Consider the following 18094-nt stretch of genomic DNA (forward strand, 5'->3'; position numbering starts at 1 on the left):
CCTTCAGCATTTTTATCTTCTTACAGCCTCCGATTGCTCCACAGCAGCTAACCCTCATTCACTTTTCTGCTATCTGATCAAGTCAGAAAGATCTACATTCCTGCTGCCATTTCAGTGCAACTTTCTCTATGTTAAGCACCCAGATAACATACATTAAAGGTGGCGCCTGTATCCTCACTTCCAGCTGCCTGTTTTTGTACTTGGTGCAGCCCCTCAGTTTAACATCAATCTAAAAAAGCAATTTTAGTTTCCCTTCAAGACCAAACTTCTTTTTAATTGGTGGGGCTTCTGATATGACCTTATTAGGCTGAGTCCTCTCTCTGACATTTTACGGAGCCATGAGTACTAAAAATAAATAAATACTAAAAAAAACAGAAGAAGAAGAAAAAGAATAAATAAATAAATAACAATAACTTTGATCCTCACATGCTTTTTGGAGTAGTTTGATCAAATCTGATGTAAATTAATTACATTTTTATTCATACAGAAGTTATCAGAGAGTAGCTATTTTTAATCAGCTCCACTATAAAAAGTAGCTCTAATTGGTAATGATCTTTCGGCATCTTAAATCAGTCACATGGTTATGTTCATGCAGGTCATCCATCTCTCAGGATGTTTTAGTTATTCTTCCACTCTAAAGAAAAACTGAGGTTGAAAATGAAATTTTGGTTTCGGAGGCTACATGCAGACACTGAACTATCCTATGTGAAATTATTATACCATCACTGAACCTAACTACTTTTTTTTTAAACCTTAAAAACAGATCACATCATGAGAGTCTACACATAAGTCTTTCTTCTTAAAAAAAGGGGGAAAGGTTTAAATGCATTCTGAATATCTTCAAATGTCTTTTCCCTAAAGGAAAGGTAGTTTCAGAGGTGGCTGTTTTTAGAGGGTATTAGGAAAACTGGGGTGTAGGTAGATAATGACCTGCATTGACACACCCTGTTTATTAGAGCTGGCAAAAATAATGTTTATGAAACTCACACTTACAGTAATGAGCTGATTAAGTAAGTGTGGTTTACAGGCCTTTTTTTTTTTTGAAGCGTAAAGTGAACGCATGCACAAGTTTACGTGTTCTTACATATTTCTGCTTGGTCATGAAATGAACACAGCTTGCTATAAACAGTAAAACCTGCTAGTTTCCAGACTCAACAATAAACACGTCCATTGAGAACAGACCACAATAAGCAAGTCACACAGCCTCGTCTTTGTGGAGAGATAAATGGTGAGTGAACCTCCTTGTACGGTAGGATTTGTTCAGGGGTTACGTTATGATATGATACAACATAGAAAGAAATGCAGGCTGCAAAGAGGACACAATGAGAGTTCTGTTTGACACAGAACAAACCCGTCTGTAAGCAGGACTGACAAATGAGTCATCACTTATACCAGATATGAAAAGTAAACCATAAGTCACAACAAGTGGCTTTTAACCAGCACACTGATGTAATTACAGTGATTGTAGTGAGTTATTATAGCCGTATTGGTTTTTATTTTCCATTCAGTTTTAATTCTATATTCGTTTCAGTTAGTTTTGAGAGTGGATTTATTTCAATGTTGTTTTTATTTGTTTCAGTGCTAATTTTAGTTTTTGAGGCATCTGCCACGCTGCAAATGGGAACAGTCAATTTGTTCATCCCACATCATATTGCAGCTGACAGTTGGTCACGAGAGGACAGTCCCAGGTCCAGTTGCCTAAGAGACCCTTTTATGCATTAACCATGCTGTCATATCCCAGTCAACAGCATCCTTTACTCTCACTGGTAGTCACTTCTCATTGGTAATAAGTAGCTCAGAACAGTTCAGTAAAGCCAAGCCTCCTGAGGCTGGTGGTTCAGATTCAACCAAATCGACAAAACCTAAACTATACCCATAGGGAAAAGAAATAGTAAAAACTTATAAAAGACTTGCATAAGATGTGGCCTACTTCATATAGTGAATCATATAAGGCTTATATGATTTACTCGTGAAAGTGGCCACTTTCTCATTACTTTCATATATTGTTTTAGTAAATATCCAAAACATACAAGTTTCATTTATATGATTTTTCAAGGGACCTTATATCTGTTTTCACTTCTTCAAGTACAAAACAATTTTCAATTGGTTTTTATATTTAGTTTTCTTAGTTTGTTTCTTGGTAACTATAATAACTGATTGTGGTTTCCTGATATCTTAACGATCTATTCACTGGTTAAAGAGAAAAGACAGTGACATGTGGTTAAAGTGCTGCTATCTGAAAACAACACAAACAAGAAAAGCCTCATCATGGAGCATGTGAGACCAACTGGCGAAGATAAAAAAAAAAAAAAAAAAAAAAAAAATCTCAGTGCCATATAAGGGGATTTGCCTAACAGCTTCCTCTTGTGTGTGCGTGCTTGCCACACCTTCCTGTGTGGGATCCAACAGAAAAATGATGTCATTCATATCCTTACTTCCTTCTTCGAACAGTTTCGTCATGAACAACTTTCACACGCCACAAACTCCTAATGACTACGGGCTAAAACAACCTGGTAAAACAGGAACATCCAGCTGCTGGGAACTCAAATAGTGAAATCCCTGAAAGGCTGGACTGCATACACTCAAACAGCTGTGAGAAGCAGGATCCTCCATCTCCATGGTTGGAGTTGTTACCACAGCGACCCATCGGGTGAAGGGGATGTAAACATCCTGTAACTGGGGACAGGTTACCTACCTTTTCACCACCAGACTGAGGGTCTTGTGGGATCCCTTTACGAGGCAGATTGCCTCCTGTCTATATCCAGTCAGGGGAATCTCGTTGATGTTGACAAGCTCGTCTCCCACCTGCAGACCCACAGCTGCTGCTTTACTGCCCTCCTCAACCTGGAAAGCAGACACAAAACAGAGTTACTTCACCTTCAAGCAACTCAGTGGTGTCATAGGACCCTAGTTGTATGTTTATAAATGCAGTTGTGATCATTTTAAAATTATAGACACATTTTTCATAGTAATTGATCCAATGGTGTGGGCAGGAATAATGGAAAGTCACGTGCAGATATATTTGTGTATGCTATTTAAGGATATACTTTACAACAATTTTCCAATTCTGATGGAACATTTCATTTGTTCAAATTACGACTAACCTTCCTGCTGCCTAATATTATGAATTTAGACACTCGATTTTTCTTTAATGCCTCTTTGGTATCAAAGAAAGTTGGTAACAAAGCCTTAATGATTTTGATTATAAATAAAATAGCCTTTAAATATCCGATATTCATAATCTTTTCACATTGAAATATGCTTGACTTTGTCAGCTCAAACGAAACCTCTTATAGTTTTAAGAATTGTGTCAGGGTTCTGTTTATTTACTAGATTTATTTTGTAGTTAAAATTTCTTTTTTTTTTCACCTTTATGGTTTATTTGTTTTGTTTTTGTTCTGTTACATAATTGTGTGTTTTTTTATTACCAGTTTGTTTGTATAGATGTCCTTGACATCTGGAAGGATTTATCCAGTTAAAACATATTTTAGGCGCTATAATGTTTTGCAGTGAACTGTGACTAACAGACGCCGAGTTGGAGAGATTTACTGCTCCAGAAGCCTTGAGGCAGATACTCAATGCACAAGATAAAAACTGTTCAACCTGGCTGATCTTTGTCAGTTAAATCCTTTTGGTATAAAAATGACTGGAAAGCAAAATTGTATAATGTACAGGTTGGTTATGTTGTCCAGATGATGTGTACCCTAATGTCCCCAAGGAATGGAGAAGAAAAAAAAAAAAAGCTACTCTGAAGAGTTACTCTTCTGAGTAGTAAGAAAGAAATATATTATAAAAGGAAATTTCACTATAACAACTTACTTCTAAAAGTAAGTTACCAGATTAAAAAGGCAAAACAGTGAATTTCTTGGCTCTTTTGGGATGACTACATCTATGAACATAACATTCCAAATTTAATTATCCTGAATGCAGCCAAAACAAAGAGTTTTCAATAGCCTGCTTAACACAGGTCTGTAGACTTTTTCTGTTACTGCTAGACTTAAAAAAAATATATATATTCTTGAAAAAAATGAAAACGAAATCAAATAAAAATGAATGTGTTGCCATTACAACTTTTATTTGGAGAGAAGAACAAGACCTCTTGAAAGTTTTATGTATGCAAGAAAAAAAAACTAATAAACTCCTCCATCAAACAGAAGAAGAAGAAAGAAAAACAATAAAATGAATATGGATATAACAAAAGCTTGCCTGATGGGGTAGATTTTGCCCTTATAGTGATTATTGTTACATCATAGAATAGCTAACAGCTCCCTCTGTACAGAGTATACAGTTTAAAAGAGACTTGTTATATCTTAGAGGCTCCCACTGCTGTGTTGTCAAAAAGATCAAGTATCCTGATACAAACTAAGCCTGGTGTTACTTACTGCCTCTCAGCACTTTGAAACTACTGATAAGCAAATCCCTGATATTTACTGTAGTTTTAAAAACCTTCTGGTGTGACCTTAAAATGTAGTGCTTGTGTAACGGCTGCAAACACGAGTTTTATTTCAGTGAATTCATTTAAATTGAACTGTTATATTCTTATTTATCTAATAAACTGTTCAAAATATTAAAAAAAAGACAAACCTTTAAACCCAAATGTCATGTAAGTATGACATTTTAAATAAAGCCACATTTTATTTAGGATTATTAATTAAATAAATAATAAAAAAAATAAATGGTGTGATTGTATGACTTTTGATTATCATAAACGTTAGTTTTAATTTGCCAATAGTGGCTAAATAAACAAATACATAATTGAAATACAAACACAGACTCACTTAGAGCCCAGACATAAATCTCTAAATACAGTGGCATTTACCGCCATCCGCCAGTGGCTAATATTCAACTACCGAGCCAACTATGCAGTATCACACTGTCTGCCATACCAGTATAATACCAGTATGTTAACAGTATAAATTTTTACATGATATAAAAGTGTCACACTGAGATATCAATGACATACTGTGTGTTTATGCTCCGTAGTGTACACAGCAACAACCCAAACGTGTCTGAGTGTGAGCGCAGCGAGTCGGTCTCGGATGTCAGCTCCTTAGAAGGGAGCGACAGTGTTGTGAAAAATATTTCTTAATGTCTTGATTTCTTTTTAATTTTTTTTTCAGATCAAACTGTTTTTAATATTAGGCAAAGATAAAACAATTAATTAGAAACCAACAAACTTGTTTCACCACTTGAGGCAAAAAGACACCGTTGAGTACAACTGGGATACCAAGGCACGTGAGGAGAAAATAACCATAGCGGGTGATATGTGGGCAAAAGTAAACAAACTGGCTCAAGCAAATGTCGCTGGAGCGCTCGTTAGCTGCACTCCTTATGACAGCAAACGGTGCAGAACAGTGAATAACGGCTAATGTAACTGCATCCGTCTCACTGCTATTGGTACTATAATGGTGTGGCTGCTGCTTGTTGTGGTAGTAGAGTCACTCTTTGAATTAGGCAGCGCGTTATCAATGATAGCAGGTCAAGGGAAAAGGAAGATGGAAAATGCACTTCATTTTCCTTGAAATACTGTGACTGAATTCTGAGGCTATATTGCCAGCTGCTAGGGTCAAATCAATGGATTGGTTTATAAAACTGTATTAAACTATGTGTTTGGAGCACCGGGCCATTTCCTGTTGGCCCGAAGGCCATTTTTACCTGCCATGAACAGCGAGCCATGGCTCAACAGCAAGAAGGAGTGAGCTGACAAGCTTATGAAGAGTTTCATTTTAATGTTTAATGCTTTGTATTTCAGTCTAACAAATATTCTAAAATGTAGGCTGTTGGTATAAGATAATTGCTTTGTGTCTTTAAATGCTATGACTGCTGAGTTTTTGTGCATGGTCTGGTTTCAGAGTGATACATTTGATCCAAGGTAAATAAGAGCAGGTGTCCTTAAACACACACACTGACATTGAGGATAATGCTAACATCTAAAAATTGAATGTTGGTATCATACTAATAACACGCAGGGACAGAAATGTGTGTGCAAGTCCTTACTTTACAGCTTTTATAAAGACATCACCTTCCTTAGCTCATATTTAAAATGATTAACAAGCTTAAAGATGACTTTAATTATAGTTCTTTTTTCATATTGGTATTTTAAACATTGCTTATCGAACCGCAATTTCACATTGTGATTCATCACCATGAATTACTTTCATTTTCAAAATGGCAACATAGCTACATTCTGCTTTTTTTTAAATAAAATTCAACATTTTTTAAAATGTGTCAGAGCCGAGTCTCTTGCTGACATTCACTCTCTGTAGATTTTATAGAGTAGCAGTGACAGAACACACACTCCACTGTTTATCAAAATGAACAGCAGGCCAGCAGACTTCTAAAGAGACGAATCAAAGGCTGTAAAACACTTCAAAAAGGCTGCTGAACAAGCCGGTGGCGTGATGATGATGAAAAAACAAACTGTTCTGCGTTTGTTTGAGAGGGGAAAAAAAAACACCTGGAATAGCACAAAGGGATGTATAGCGAACACAGTGAACTTCTTTTAGATACACTGACTGAAGCACAGCTTACACAGATGGGAACCCTGACGTGAGAAATCGTGAGGGTTCAGAAGGTCAGAAACTCAGATGTGAGACGTGCATGATGGCATGATGGTCAGCGTGGAAAGAAAAGCTGCAAGACTTTGCTTGGCGGTTGGCACATTAACATACAAAAGTCGAAATCTGCAGCTGATTATCAGTCCTCCAAGCACTCAACCTGAGAGAGGGGGGCTGCATGACTCAACTGCACAAGTATGTGTAGGTTTACAGACCATTCCTTCTTATACAGCCTTTATCCTCAGAGCCCCAGATAGCACTAATCACACTGCAGCCTATTTTCATTTTTCTGTAACGCGGAGGTTCAGGCAGGGTGGATTTTTATGCTGGCTGGAGAGATTCCTGATCTGATCCTGATATGGTCATGCTTTCTGTAGAGAATCACTGATACATTTGCTGAGAGTTACAATGTTTAAAAGTGCTTACAAAACACCCTCAGTTTCACTGAAAGTTGAAACTATTCCCACTTGTAGAAACACTATAGCCTGTACTAAGAAACAGAAATCGCACAGAGTTTCCCGTGAAGGCAGTTTTAACTTAGTAGTTTTGGTTTGGGTAAAATTAACATAAAACGTCTTAAATAGAGGTGTCAGACACCAGGAAGCAAACGGTATAACGGTATAGAATAAATCTCGTGATGTTTTTCTTTCTCTAAACTTTTCTCCCTTTTGTGGCCCCAATCCCATTTATTCTTACTGAAGGCCAAGGGTGCTGGACTCATTTCAGATGTGAAAGGGGCCAAAAAGCATAAAAAAAAAATAAAAAATTTAAAAAAAAATCCTTAAAAAAATAAAAAAAAGGAAGAAGAGGAAAGTAAGAAGTTCATAAAAGTGGTGTGCTATGATTTAAATGTGGTATTTTGTGTTGGTTAATGATGGAGAAACCTAAACAGCCAAATATGGTAAGATTTAAAACTGCAGCAGCACATCAGCGTGAAGAAAAACAAAAAGGATTCAGGATACTGCTCGGGTGAACTGTGGTGTCCTCATACCCCGTAACCATTTGTACTAGTGCTTGAGCCACGATGTACTTGCTGCAGTCTCATAAACGATAGGTGGTGCTAGTTTAGGAACAGAGGAAAGCAAAAAAGGAAACAAAACCATCGCTGAAGATGCTCAGGTTACAAGACAGCTTGTGTGTCAGCAGTTGTGGAGTATGGCGAGTATGAATTACCGACACATCCACACAGGAGACAGATGGATGTAAATGAAAATCAGTGAAAATTATAGCCAAAAAAAATAAACAAAATAAACTCATCCTGGATTAAGCGAGTCTGTACCAACTATGGGTGTGGCATATAGGGTTAACTGGGCAACTAGGACCAGAAGAATCCACTAGAGGCCAACCTTCAGCTAAAAAGATATGACGTGCTGTCAACGAATAGTCTGAATTTGTTTACATAATCAAATACTTGAAGTTCTTTAGTCTTGCTAACGCTTTCAGGGTATTTTTATACGTAAAAGTAACAGCTAATAGCTGTAGCTTGCACATGAAAAAAAATACATATACAACCTCATACTTGACAGGTGCTAAGAGAGAAGTGGGGCATAATACCTATTTAAATGCCCACTCACAACTGATACAGTGGCATACTCGGGAGCTGGCAGGTGAAAGAGCATTTAATGTTTGACTTGTGTTCCTATATGCGCAGGAACACTAACTTTTACATCACAGAAGGACAGAAACAAGTTTAAAAAAAATACCTTTAAAAAAAGAACTTTCAGTATAAAAATTGAGGTAAAAACTGTTTTCTTCAAACTGCTGTTTAGGCAGTGCACATACAAGAAAAGCTGTTTTCAAGATCAGCAACTTGCCCATGACACCCTTGGGCTACATGCAAGTCTCTTCATTTCATACAAATTAACACGAAACAGAAGGAAAAGAAGATTTGAATAATGTAAATCTAACGGTTCCGGAGAACAGCTTAAAAACCACACAAAATGTCAGGGCTTTTGTTCATATGACATGAAGGCAGGGGATTCACACTGCTTCTTCCAGCATGTTTCACCATTAAAGCTCAATCAGCATGAACCATACCATGCTCTTTGTTTACCATCTCCTTTCAGGCTGCAATCAGTTTGACTGCAGCCATCCTGGACTCCTCAAAAATAGCCCTCTGTCCCCATGTGGGTCATGAAGGGAAGGATGTGGTGGCGATGAGGGTAAGGGATGAGTCTTTTCTACTGACAGATCTCCTGCGCAGTGTGCTGAACACACAGCTTATGTATCATGTTTGCACACATTACTAAGAATAGTCACTGTACTTTGACAAAGCTCGAGCAAGGAAGGAGAAAAAAAAAAAAACTCACTGAAAGTGACCCCAAAATGAACTTTTTTTCAATAATATTGAGCACTTTTTAAGACACTTTACAAACATCTGCTTGTGACCCACACATCTGTGACAGTTATTCACCTCGATATTTTATTGCCATCAATTCCAAGCAGGCGGGAATAAATTACTGGACACCATTTCTGTCATGACACTTTCAGAAGTACAAGTGATAGAAGAGTATTCACACTTCTTTTGAACAATCTGTACCAACTATTTTGAGTATGTTTAAAATTATATGCTCTAAATCCATATGGCGTACTAAAAAAAACAAAACAACAAAAAACTGAATATGGAACGGTTTCCAAACAAATACCAGAGCAATCCGCTGCTTCTTCAGCCAGACTTTCATCCTGTGGCTGAACTCCAACTCAGACTAGAGCTGGTCACCATTGTTCTGTTGATTAACTTGGTGTAGCAGCACTCAAAGCAACTGTCCACTTGATGTAGATTTTGGTTAAAGTGGATCTTCAGAACCTGCGCTTTGTACTATGAACCAAGTTCAACATACCCAAGATATGAATTCCTCAAAGTTTCTTTTTTGGGGTGGCTTAGGCTCAAGATGTACAGCAGATCATCCATCAATAAGAAGGTTGGCGATCTGATCCCTAGCTGCTCTAGCCTCCTTGCCAAAGCATGCAAGATATGAGGTTCCTGACAGACATCTCTCTGTTCTGAAGTCTTTTGCCCCACATGAACCATAATCCTGCTCTATGAATCATCGTTTCTTAAGAGGTTGAGCAATTCTAGAGCACTCAAAACTACGCGGTCACAAAGAGGATTCATTAATTGCTAAAACCTGTTCACCTGCGCGTGATTTATCACAGCATGTAAGCACAGAGACATTGAAGGATGTCTTTAAGAGCAAACTATATGTTGCTACATATAAAATGTAGCCCTTAGTGGAGGAAACATATTAGGGCTGCATACCCAGCTGTCTTGTGTAAAACAGGATTATTTAAGTTTACTGGGGCTAAGGGCTTTAAGTCCACGAAGACCTTGAGCATAACTGAGCTATGAGAAGAATGTTCAGAATTTTAATTAGATCCAGGATATTTTTAACCAGTAGCCTGAACCTGTCATCAAACTCTGGGCCCATTTACAATAAAATATTTAACTGAAGGGACCTAAGAGAAAAAGAGCCAACAAAAGTACTGATTTAAGCAGACAAATAGGGAGACTATGCCCTTTTGGTTGATACATGAAAGACATACTTGCCAAAACCAAATTAGGTGCTTAATGCTCATTACTCACACTGAAACTGGATTTCACAAAAAGTCATGGACCTATTAGAAACCAAAACTAAGAGGAAAAACTATGAACTGTAAAGCGAGGTGTAGGTTATTAAGACCGAAGCCTTGATGGCACAATGTCAGTATTTTTCTTTGTTTTTTCATGTTGGGTTAGGTCAGTGATGCCATTTACATAAATCAACTTCCCTGTGAACTGGCTGAAACTGACTCTCACTAACAGTTTTTATAGTCAATGTTTTCACATTAATATAGCAATAAAACTCAAGATTCAAGGATAACCTTTATTGTCAAAGCACTGCAGTGCAGAAACAATGAACCTGGGTAGGCAATCCTTGGTTAGCCTTCGCAAAAAGTGGATTCTCTCCACAATCGTTTATGGTCACTGGACTCAGGGCATTTCTTTTCTTTCTGAAATCTGCCACGATCTCCTCTTTCTTGCTGTTGAGCATAAGACTGCTACTGGGGCTGCCATGTTCATTACCTCTCGCCTGTGTGTATTCTTGTTGTTGGAGATAAACCAATGTCTGTTGGGTCATCTGTTCTGTCATCTTGTTTGACAGTAAAGATTATGGATAAAGAGTGAATACAGAAGAAGGCTCAACCTAGACCTCCTGGGGAAGGCCTGTGCTCATGGTGATAATGGGAGATGTGTTTGAGTAACCTGAAATTCTGTAGAGGGTTCCTGGAGGTACGGTTACATTTTTCTGTTTAATGCCATGCTTTACGTCAACACTCACTAGAGAATAACTCATGCATCACCAGACCGAGATAAGCCAACGTTTCTAGTTAGAAATTGCCTCGATTGCTGTGACAGTCTCTGTGTACTGATAAAAGGCATCTATCCATCCATTTTCTGCCTCTTATAGGACAAAACAGCTGAGCAGAGTGGAGGTTTGCTAATGACTTGGAAGTCTGGAGCTATTGCGGCGATTACTGGTTTATTTTCAGGTAGCATTAGCAAAGAAATATCTCCAGTGCGGAACAGGGTAAAGCCCTGAATGCATTGTTTAGATTTGTGTAAACACAATCCAGTACATTCTTGCGCCTTGTATGACGCTTGACACTCCGGTGAAATTAACGAAAAGGTGTTAGCTTGGTTAAAGTCCATAGTGACAGTGAAAACTTCTTCTGGATGCAAGTTCTGATATTTGCTAATGGCAAAGTGTAACATTTCATGTACTAACATAGCATTAGTTTGCAGTGTTATTTAGACTGCAATTATCCCTTGAGATGATAGAAAGGCCAGGACCTAACCATGATGTATTCTAGGTCTGGAATACACCATACAATCATACTTTGCAATGTTATTCTCAGTTGTACTTCATCCAACCTTTTAACAACGGAGCGAATATGGTTGGATGGCAAGAAATATGGTTGGATGTGGTAATTTGTAAGGTGCAGCCTTCAGCCTGGAATATATCCCCGCTCCCTTTATGATGTGCTGCCATCAGGGCCCTTATTTGGCATCTGTCTGCTTGGATCGTAATCCAAGCAGATCACGTTACTGGAGAAATCTCAAATCAAATTAATTTTCACTCAAAAATATGAGCTACAAGCAAACACTATAAGACTGAGATGGCTGTAGGTTACTTCTACTTCAATGGCGAATTGAATTTAACCCTTTAACATAATAAGGTCCAGGCTGTCATCACTGATAACCCCAAGCTTAACTCTCTGCTATCGAAACATGTACTTTGTTTTTAAAAAACTGTTCTCAGAAGACTTGGGAAACAAAACAAAATTATCATTCTAACTGGAACACATCAAAAACTATTCAAATGCTTTTTCCCTAAAAAGGGGAAAAAAACAAGGTGAGGGTTTGTGTCATCACTGATGAAGTTTTAGACCTCACAGGGTTGACTGGGGCTGAATGTCAAATTGGATACTGGAAAGTGAAAAGTGGGTGAAGTACAGGAAACTACCAAAGGTGTGAAGTTCCTGCATTGTCATGCTTGAGTTCTGATACAGCGCGACTGTATCTATGACACAGCCTGACGGGTACTTTCCCAGAAATATGAAGAGATGTAATCATGACACAGACCCCAACAATATGCAGTATAAACACAATATTTTGATGAGCACAAAGAAGATAATGGGATAATGTGAATTTTCATAACTCTAACAATCCGTGTATGGACTTGGCCGGTTATAAAGTGTCCTCTTTTCCACTGTGTCAGTAAACATAACACTTCAAGTTAAACATGATCAGTTTCACTTGTGATAGCAGAGCAATGCAAACACACCAGCCTTGAGTATAAGTGCAAACAACATCACGATGGCAGGGTTTCAGCATAGTGTACTACAAATGTAGTTGCACATGGCCTAGCAGCACACCACTAGTCTAACTTTTCTTCAAATTGAACAACTATTAAGAGTTCATTCTAGCTCACATGTGCCACTCTTGCACATGAAGGCACAAAAACAGCCAACAAAGGATTGTGATGTTTTTGTTGACACATGTCCAAAAAGACTAAAACTAAAGAGAATTCCTCTCTTACCATTTTAATACATATTATTGTTTAACTTAAGTTAGATGGTGTTTCTTTACCAACTAAGGCATTTTTACATGACTTGTTTTATTAGTTTTTGTTTACCATGTTCCAAGGCTTACCCTCCAACTAATCTGCACTTTCACCTACGTGTGTCATTGTTTGGGCAAAAAGGAGAAATGCTCTTAATTTTGTCCTCCTATCAAATCAGAAAGAACACGAGGTTTGGTTGCATCATCGTCTAGTTAACCCAAATAATTCACCAACCCACCTTCATAAATCACTGCTTATAATCTGAGAGCCACTCCAAAAGAGCACAAATCACTAACCCCGATTTAATTCATCCCATCATGCCATTCCAGTAGGCTTCGAACTGTCATGGATAATTCACTACATTTAGAAAATCAAACAAAGCAGCATTCCTCCCCAGATCCTGGCACCACAAGCTTTCCTCCAAATGAAATCTAACCCAGCACAAAAGTAAGAGAAAGCAAATATCCAGGTGAGGTATAATAACACTGACCAGAGGCTAAGTGACAGCTAACTAAACTCCTAGCCATGACTAATTCACTTATGAGATTATTAAGAAAAATTACACCAACTAGGAAAGAGTCTGAAAAAGAAAATCAATTAAATATTTTACAGATCAAAAGCTGCGAGTAAAGAGTTAACATCTCACCATCTGATCCAAACAGGTCCGCTTCTGTTGGTCCTTATTATGATGTTCAGGGCCAGAACATTAGTAATAAATACTGACACCAACAAACCAAAAAACTACAGCATACCATGAAATGGATAGCTCGTAAACAGTCAGGATGCGAGTCATTTCAATCACGTTTGCGGGGTGGCAGTGGTCCTAAGTGTCCTGTGGTGGAGTTTCATCCATCTGGGATGGACTTTGGAACGTCAACACAGGAATGGCAAACTAAGACCAAGCAGTGCCACAGCTCCCAACAAACAGCAGCTGGTATTTTACCGAGTCAAATAACTAGCAAGGTCTTTTGTTGTCAATCATTACACAGTCAACAGAGAAATGAGCTTACAGTGAGGGTTCATTGAGGTCTGAGAGCTGACTGGCAGGCTCTGTGGTTACACACTCTCCTCCTGCTGGGTGCTGTACGCAAACTGCAGCTCACGTAAACACCCACATAGCAAATGAGATATGGTGCTTGACCTGTTTAATGTTTAGGTTTCGGGGATTTAAAATGCTGACTTTAGTCAAATAACAGCAGCTCACACTGAAATATTACACAAGAAACTGAAAAAAAAAAAATTATGAAAACACATGTATGAATGAAGTCTGTACCAGGGATGGGCAACATCCTTCTTCAGAGGGGCAGACTGATTTTGATTTAGTAATCAACGAGCACCACACTGAATAACATAATACACATTGTTAGTGGTTTTTCCTTCATATTAAAAAGGACAATCCACATTCTCTTCGTTTTAAAGTTCAGTCAACACCACACAGTGCGCACCGACCCTTCCCATCTCATTTTCCTGTTTTAGCAGGCTGGTCGCTGTTACCCTCATCCTGCGATTGGACGAACTAACTCCACCATCTTGAACTGCAGCTGGTGACGGTCAGCCTTATTCTGCTGTGAGCTGCTGCCCAGAGCTCTCTGAGGCAAACCATAGCCCAAGATGATGGAGCTTGAGTCCATCCGAGGGATGAGAGGCTCAGTGAAGAATCAGCTGATATTTGCTCTGTTTTTTATGCAGGTGCACACTGTTCCTGTCCAAGGTACACTTTTTAAAAAAAATGTTGTTTTAAATAGAGAGAGAGAGAGAGAGAGAGAGAGAGAGCGCAAGAGAGAGAGAGAGAGAGAGACATGCAAAGGCCCCCTGGGTCGGACTTGAAGCCGGAGCGGCCGCTCTCAGCCGTATGGCACGTGGTCAGTGCCCTCAAGCCACACTTTTTATTGATTGTTTTTTTGTTTAGTTTTTTTTGAAGCGGGGAGGTTGTTTTGTTTGAGGACATCAGCAGCCCAATTGAGATCGTCAATTTGTTGTATTTTGTCCATGGGTGATCTATGACAGCTATTGAAAATTTACCAAACCACTAAATATAATCATTTATGACATTTCTTTAAAGTCCTTAAATCAAAATTGAGCAATACATCAGACTAAAACTTTGACTTCTACATCCCTATGAAAAATCAGAGCATGGCATCACTGCCTGAATAAAAAAAAAAAAAACATTTAAAAAGATGAAATTCAAAAGCTTGACTAGATTTTTAAAAAAAGCATTAGATCCTGCTCTCTGACTCACAACCTCAGCACTTTAACTCTTACCTGTGTTTACTATAAAAAGACTAAATGAAAATATTTACCTTGGTTATGAGCAGTGGCTCCCGGTGTTCAAGTCCCCCTCTGAGCGTGAACCCCCACGGGGCACCTCCTGACAGAAATGCTTCCACCAGCTTGAAGCTCTCACAGTCTCTGCTCCTCTGATCCAGATCTCCTGATTTCTGCACCACATGCCAAAAGCTCTCCGTTTCTGCACAGCGCAGATCATCTTTATATCCTTCAGCATCCATTGTACTGCTATAAAAGTAAAAAAAAAAAGAAAAGGAGAGATAGATATCCAGTCAATATATCATAATGGGTACCGTTCTAAAATAATAGTTTACCACAGGGGACTGTTTCCATAAGGCTTATTGTTTGGTCCAGTCTATTTCTGCATACTTTCCAACGCATACCATTTTAGCACAGTTTGTCCCAGTGATATGCTGACGACACAAAGCTGTAACTCCCATTGAAATCAACTCAATGAACTCATCACTTTCTGCATCTCTTCCACTGGCTAAAAAATAAACTACTGACTTTTTATTAATAATGTGTCACATACCAGTGGCTGGAAAAACTTAAAGACTCTGAATTAGACTGGTTGATAAGATGTTTCACTGTAAATTAAGAGCCATGTAACCACTGCAGTTTGTCACCAAGATCACACAAAAACTACCACAGCCATACAGACACTTACTACAAACACTATACACCTCATAGGATTCATATCTTCCTTCAAAAGACATAAGTTCTTGAGGTGAATAAAGGGCCTAAAGGTCATAGAATAAAATGCTATCTTTTAGTCTGAGGCATTTTGAAGATCCGTAGGACTAGAAAAGCACTTCATAAACACCAGTTCATCTCCAGTTTTCATATGAGACAACATACATGATGCCATGGCTATTGATACATCAGTATAAATCTTTCCTGGCGTATACCACAATACCTGTATTGTATTTTGTTGATATTTTTTACTAACTGAAGTCCCTCTATTGAGCTTTTTACTTGGCAATTATTTGTTAATTTTTTTTTTTTTTTTTTAAAACAGAGCTCATTTCTTTGTTTTACTTTTTTAAAAATGTTATAAAACTCCTTTATTTTGTTTATTTTTACCTTACTGAGCTACCTTGTCTTGTCAAGTTTTGTACTTTATTTGAGCTATTTGGCGGCATGTTATATTTAATGTTTTGGCTGCTGCAACAGCGGCTCAACTTCTAACCAGGATTCCTTCTGTCCTCCAAATTCCTGAGTGTTGACCATATTAAAAAAAAGTCTTTTAGCACAGAACACATCCTGACTAAAAGATGGGCCTGGTATCAAAATGTAGGTAAAAAAAAAAAAAAAAAAAAAAAAAAAAAAAAAAAAAGGGAACCTTTGAAATAATGTAACATGTTTTCACCAGCCACCTATCCCATATGCAGATATGTCATAAAAGTCTACCCAAAATTTTGCAATTTTTGAAGTTTTCCTCCAGTGAATCATCAGGAAACAGGCAAAGGTTCCAGAGTGCCAGTGACTGTTTCTGTTACTCTGTTTCACAGACATTAAATTGATACAGCTGCTATTGAAACTCTGTTATATCCCATGATAATGACGCTCAGAGCTGATTATAGAAAAAAAAAAAATGGCCCAAACAAAGATTTTGGCTTTTGATTGACTTCGCAGTACTTTGTGACAGAGCATAAAGTGTTTTTCAGCCATGAAAAACTTATGTAGATATCTCCCGTTGATATGAACTTATGAGGGTTTAAAAATGCTTGAAAAAACTACATTTCAACCCACCCGTATGTACTTCGAGGCACTCCAATTCTGAAAAAAATTCAGGAAATGAAGACAAAACTTTATTTAATATACTAAAATTACTGAACAAAATAACATAAGTTGATTTTATATGAAATGAGCCACAGTGCAGATTAGATTACATAAAAAAGTGACGAGACAGTAAACTAATTAAGAAATAAAAGGTAAACTGGGAAAGTAAAAACACTTTGGAAGCTGAACTGAGCGGAACTATAAGAAATAAGACATATTTAAAACTAAATAAAAACGCCTGAAAAATAACACGGACTCTGGTTACAGTGACAGAACATTGGATTTAGGGCTCTTATTTTGAAAGGACCCTACCACGAACATGCAGACTTTCATTTATTAACTTCTTTAAGTCATAAAATATCTTCTACGTCCATCTGTACGGAGCTCTGCGAGACTAAAGCAGGAAACCTGTAACACCTGTTGTTGTCAAACTGCAGACAGGGTGATTTAAACTTAATGCTCTTACATGCGAGAGAATTAAACGCACCAGCAGCACAATGGAAACCATCCTCGGCTCAACCACCAAATAAGCCGAGTAACACCGACCTGGTCGCTCACATAGGCAACACAAACTTCGTCCCACACCAGCAAAATCAAAGAAACTCACCTACTCCATGAGGTGCGCAGCTATTTTGGGAAAAAATATTACAAAAGTCGCTCTGAAACGGCGGACCTTACCTGAGAATCCAAGTTTTGGATGAACCGGTGAACAGGAAAGCTTCGTCGGGTTGGCACGGAGTAATATCCCAGGTTTACGTTACACATACTTCATCTTTTTTTAACTGGTTTTATTTTAAAAGGAACAACTTTTTAAAAAATAAATCGTACGCTAACTCTTAAACGAAGTGGCGACCTTACGCTGTTTCAAACGCGGCAGCTCCAGCCGTATCCTCCTACTTCATGTTACAAACCGAGAACGACACACTGACACACTCGGGAGAGGTTAAATCAGCTAAGCTAAACTAGCTCCATCCATGGACTGCAGGGATAACAAGTGTGGCAGAACAAAGCTGCAGCGCAAGCGCGACACCTACCGTTAGCCAAAAGGAAAGGCGGGAAGAACAAGCAAGTGCAATCTAAAACGGCTAATTTTAGTAATAATATTTAATAAAAACTGACAAACACGTTACGTAGTAACTATACCTATATTTCTACTTTCCCACTTTATTTAGCCAAATAAATAACCTCTTATTTGGGTTTTAGTCATGGACAGAGACAGAATTAAAATCTGTGGGAGAATTCTTTTATTAGCTAATGAGGAATTTGAATGCAGCAGCACATCTCAAAGAAGTTGGGACAGGTGCAAAACAACTCTGGAAAAGTAAGAAGTACTAAAATAAAACAGCTGGAGTAACATTTCATAAC

At 38.1% G+C, this 18094-nt stretch overlaps 1 protein-coding gene across 4 annotated transcripts in view; it reads right to left on the reverse strand.

The window, feature by feature from the left end:
* The window catches only part of shroom2a (shroom family member 2a), a 44455-nt gene extending 26719 nt beyond the window's left edge, over nt 1-17736 (reverse strand). Inside the window, exons 1-3 of one of the 4 annotated variants that reach the window (XM_040040358.1) lie at nt 17408-17736; nt 14962-15175; nt 2696-2844 (exon numbers count right to left, since the gene is read on the reverse strand). In XM_040040358.1, coding sequence (XP_039896292.1) covers nt 2696-2844; nt 14962-15168 — 356 coding nt within the window. In that variant the 5' untranslated portion in view covers nt 15169-15175; nt 17408-17736. Of the gene's footprint in view, nt 1-2695; nt 2845-13307; nt 14917-14961; nt 15176-16699; nt 16723-17407 lie in introns of those variants that run through there. The other 3 variants (XM_040040356.1, XM_040040357.1, XM_040040359.1) reach the window with 3 other exon arrangements.
* Between the last annotated feature and the right edge of the window lie 358 nt (nt 17737-18094).

The sequence above is a fragment of the Simochromis diagramma genome, unplaced genomic scaffold (genome assembly GCF_900408965.1).
Source record: "Simochromis diagramma unplaced genomic scaffold, fSimDia1.1 OVJJ01000026.1, whole genome shotgun sequence".
In the NCBI taxonomy this organism is placed as follows: Eukaryota; Metazoa; Chordata; class Actinopteri; order Cichliformes; family Cichlidae; genus Simochromis; species Simochromis diagramma.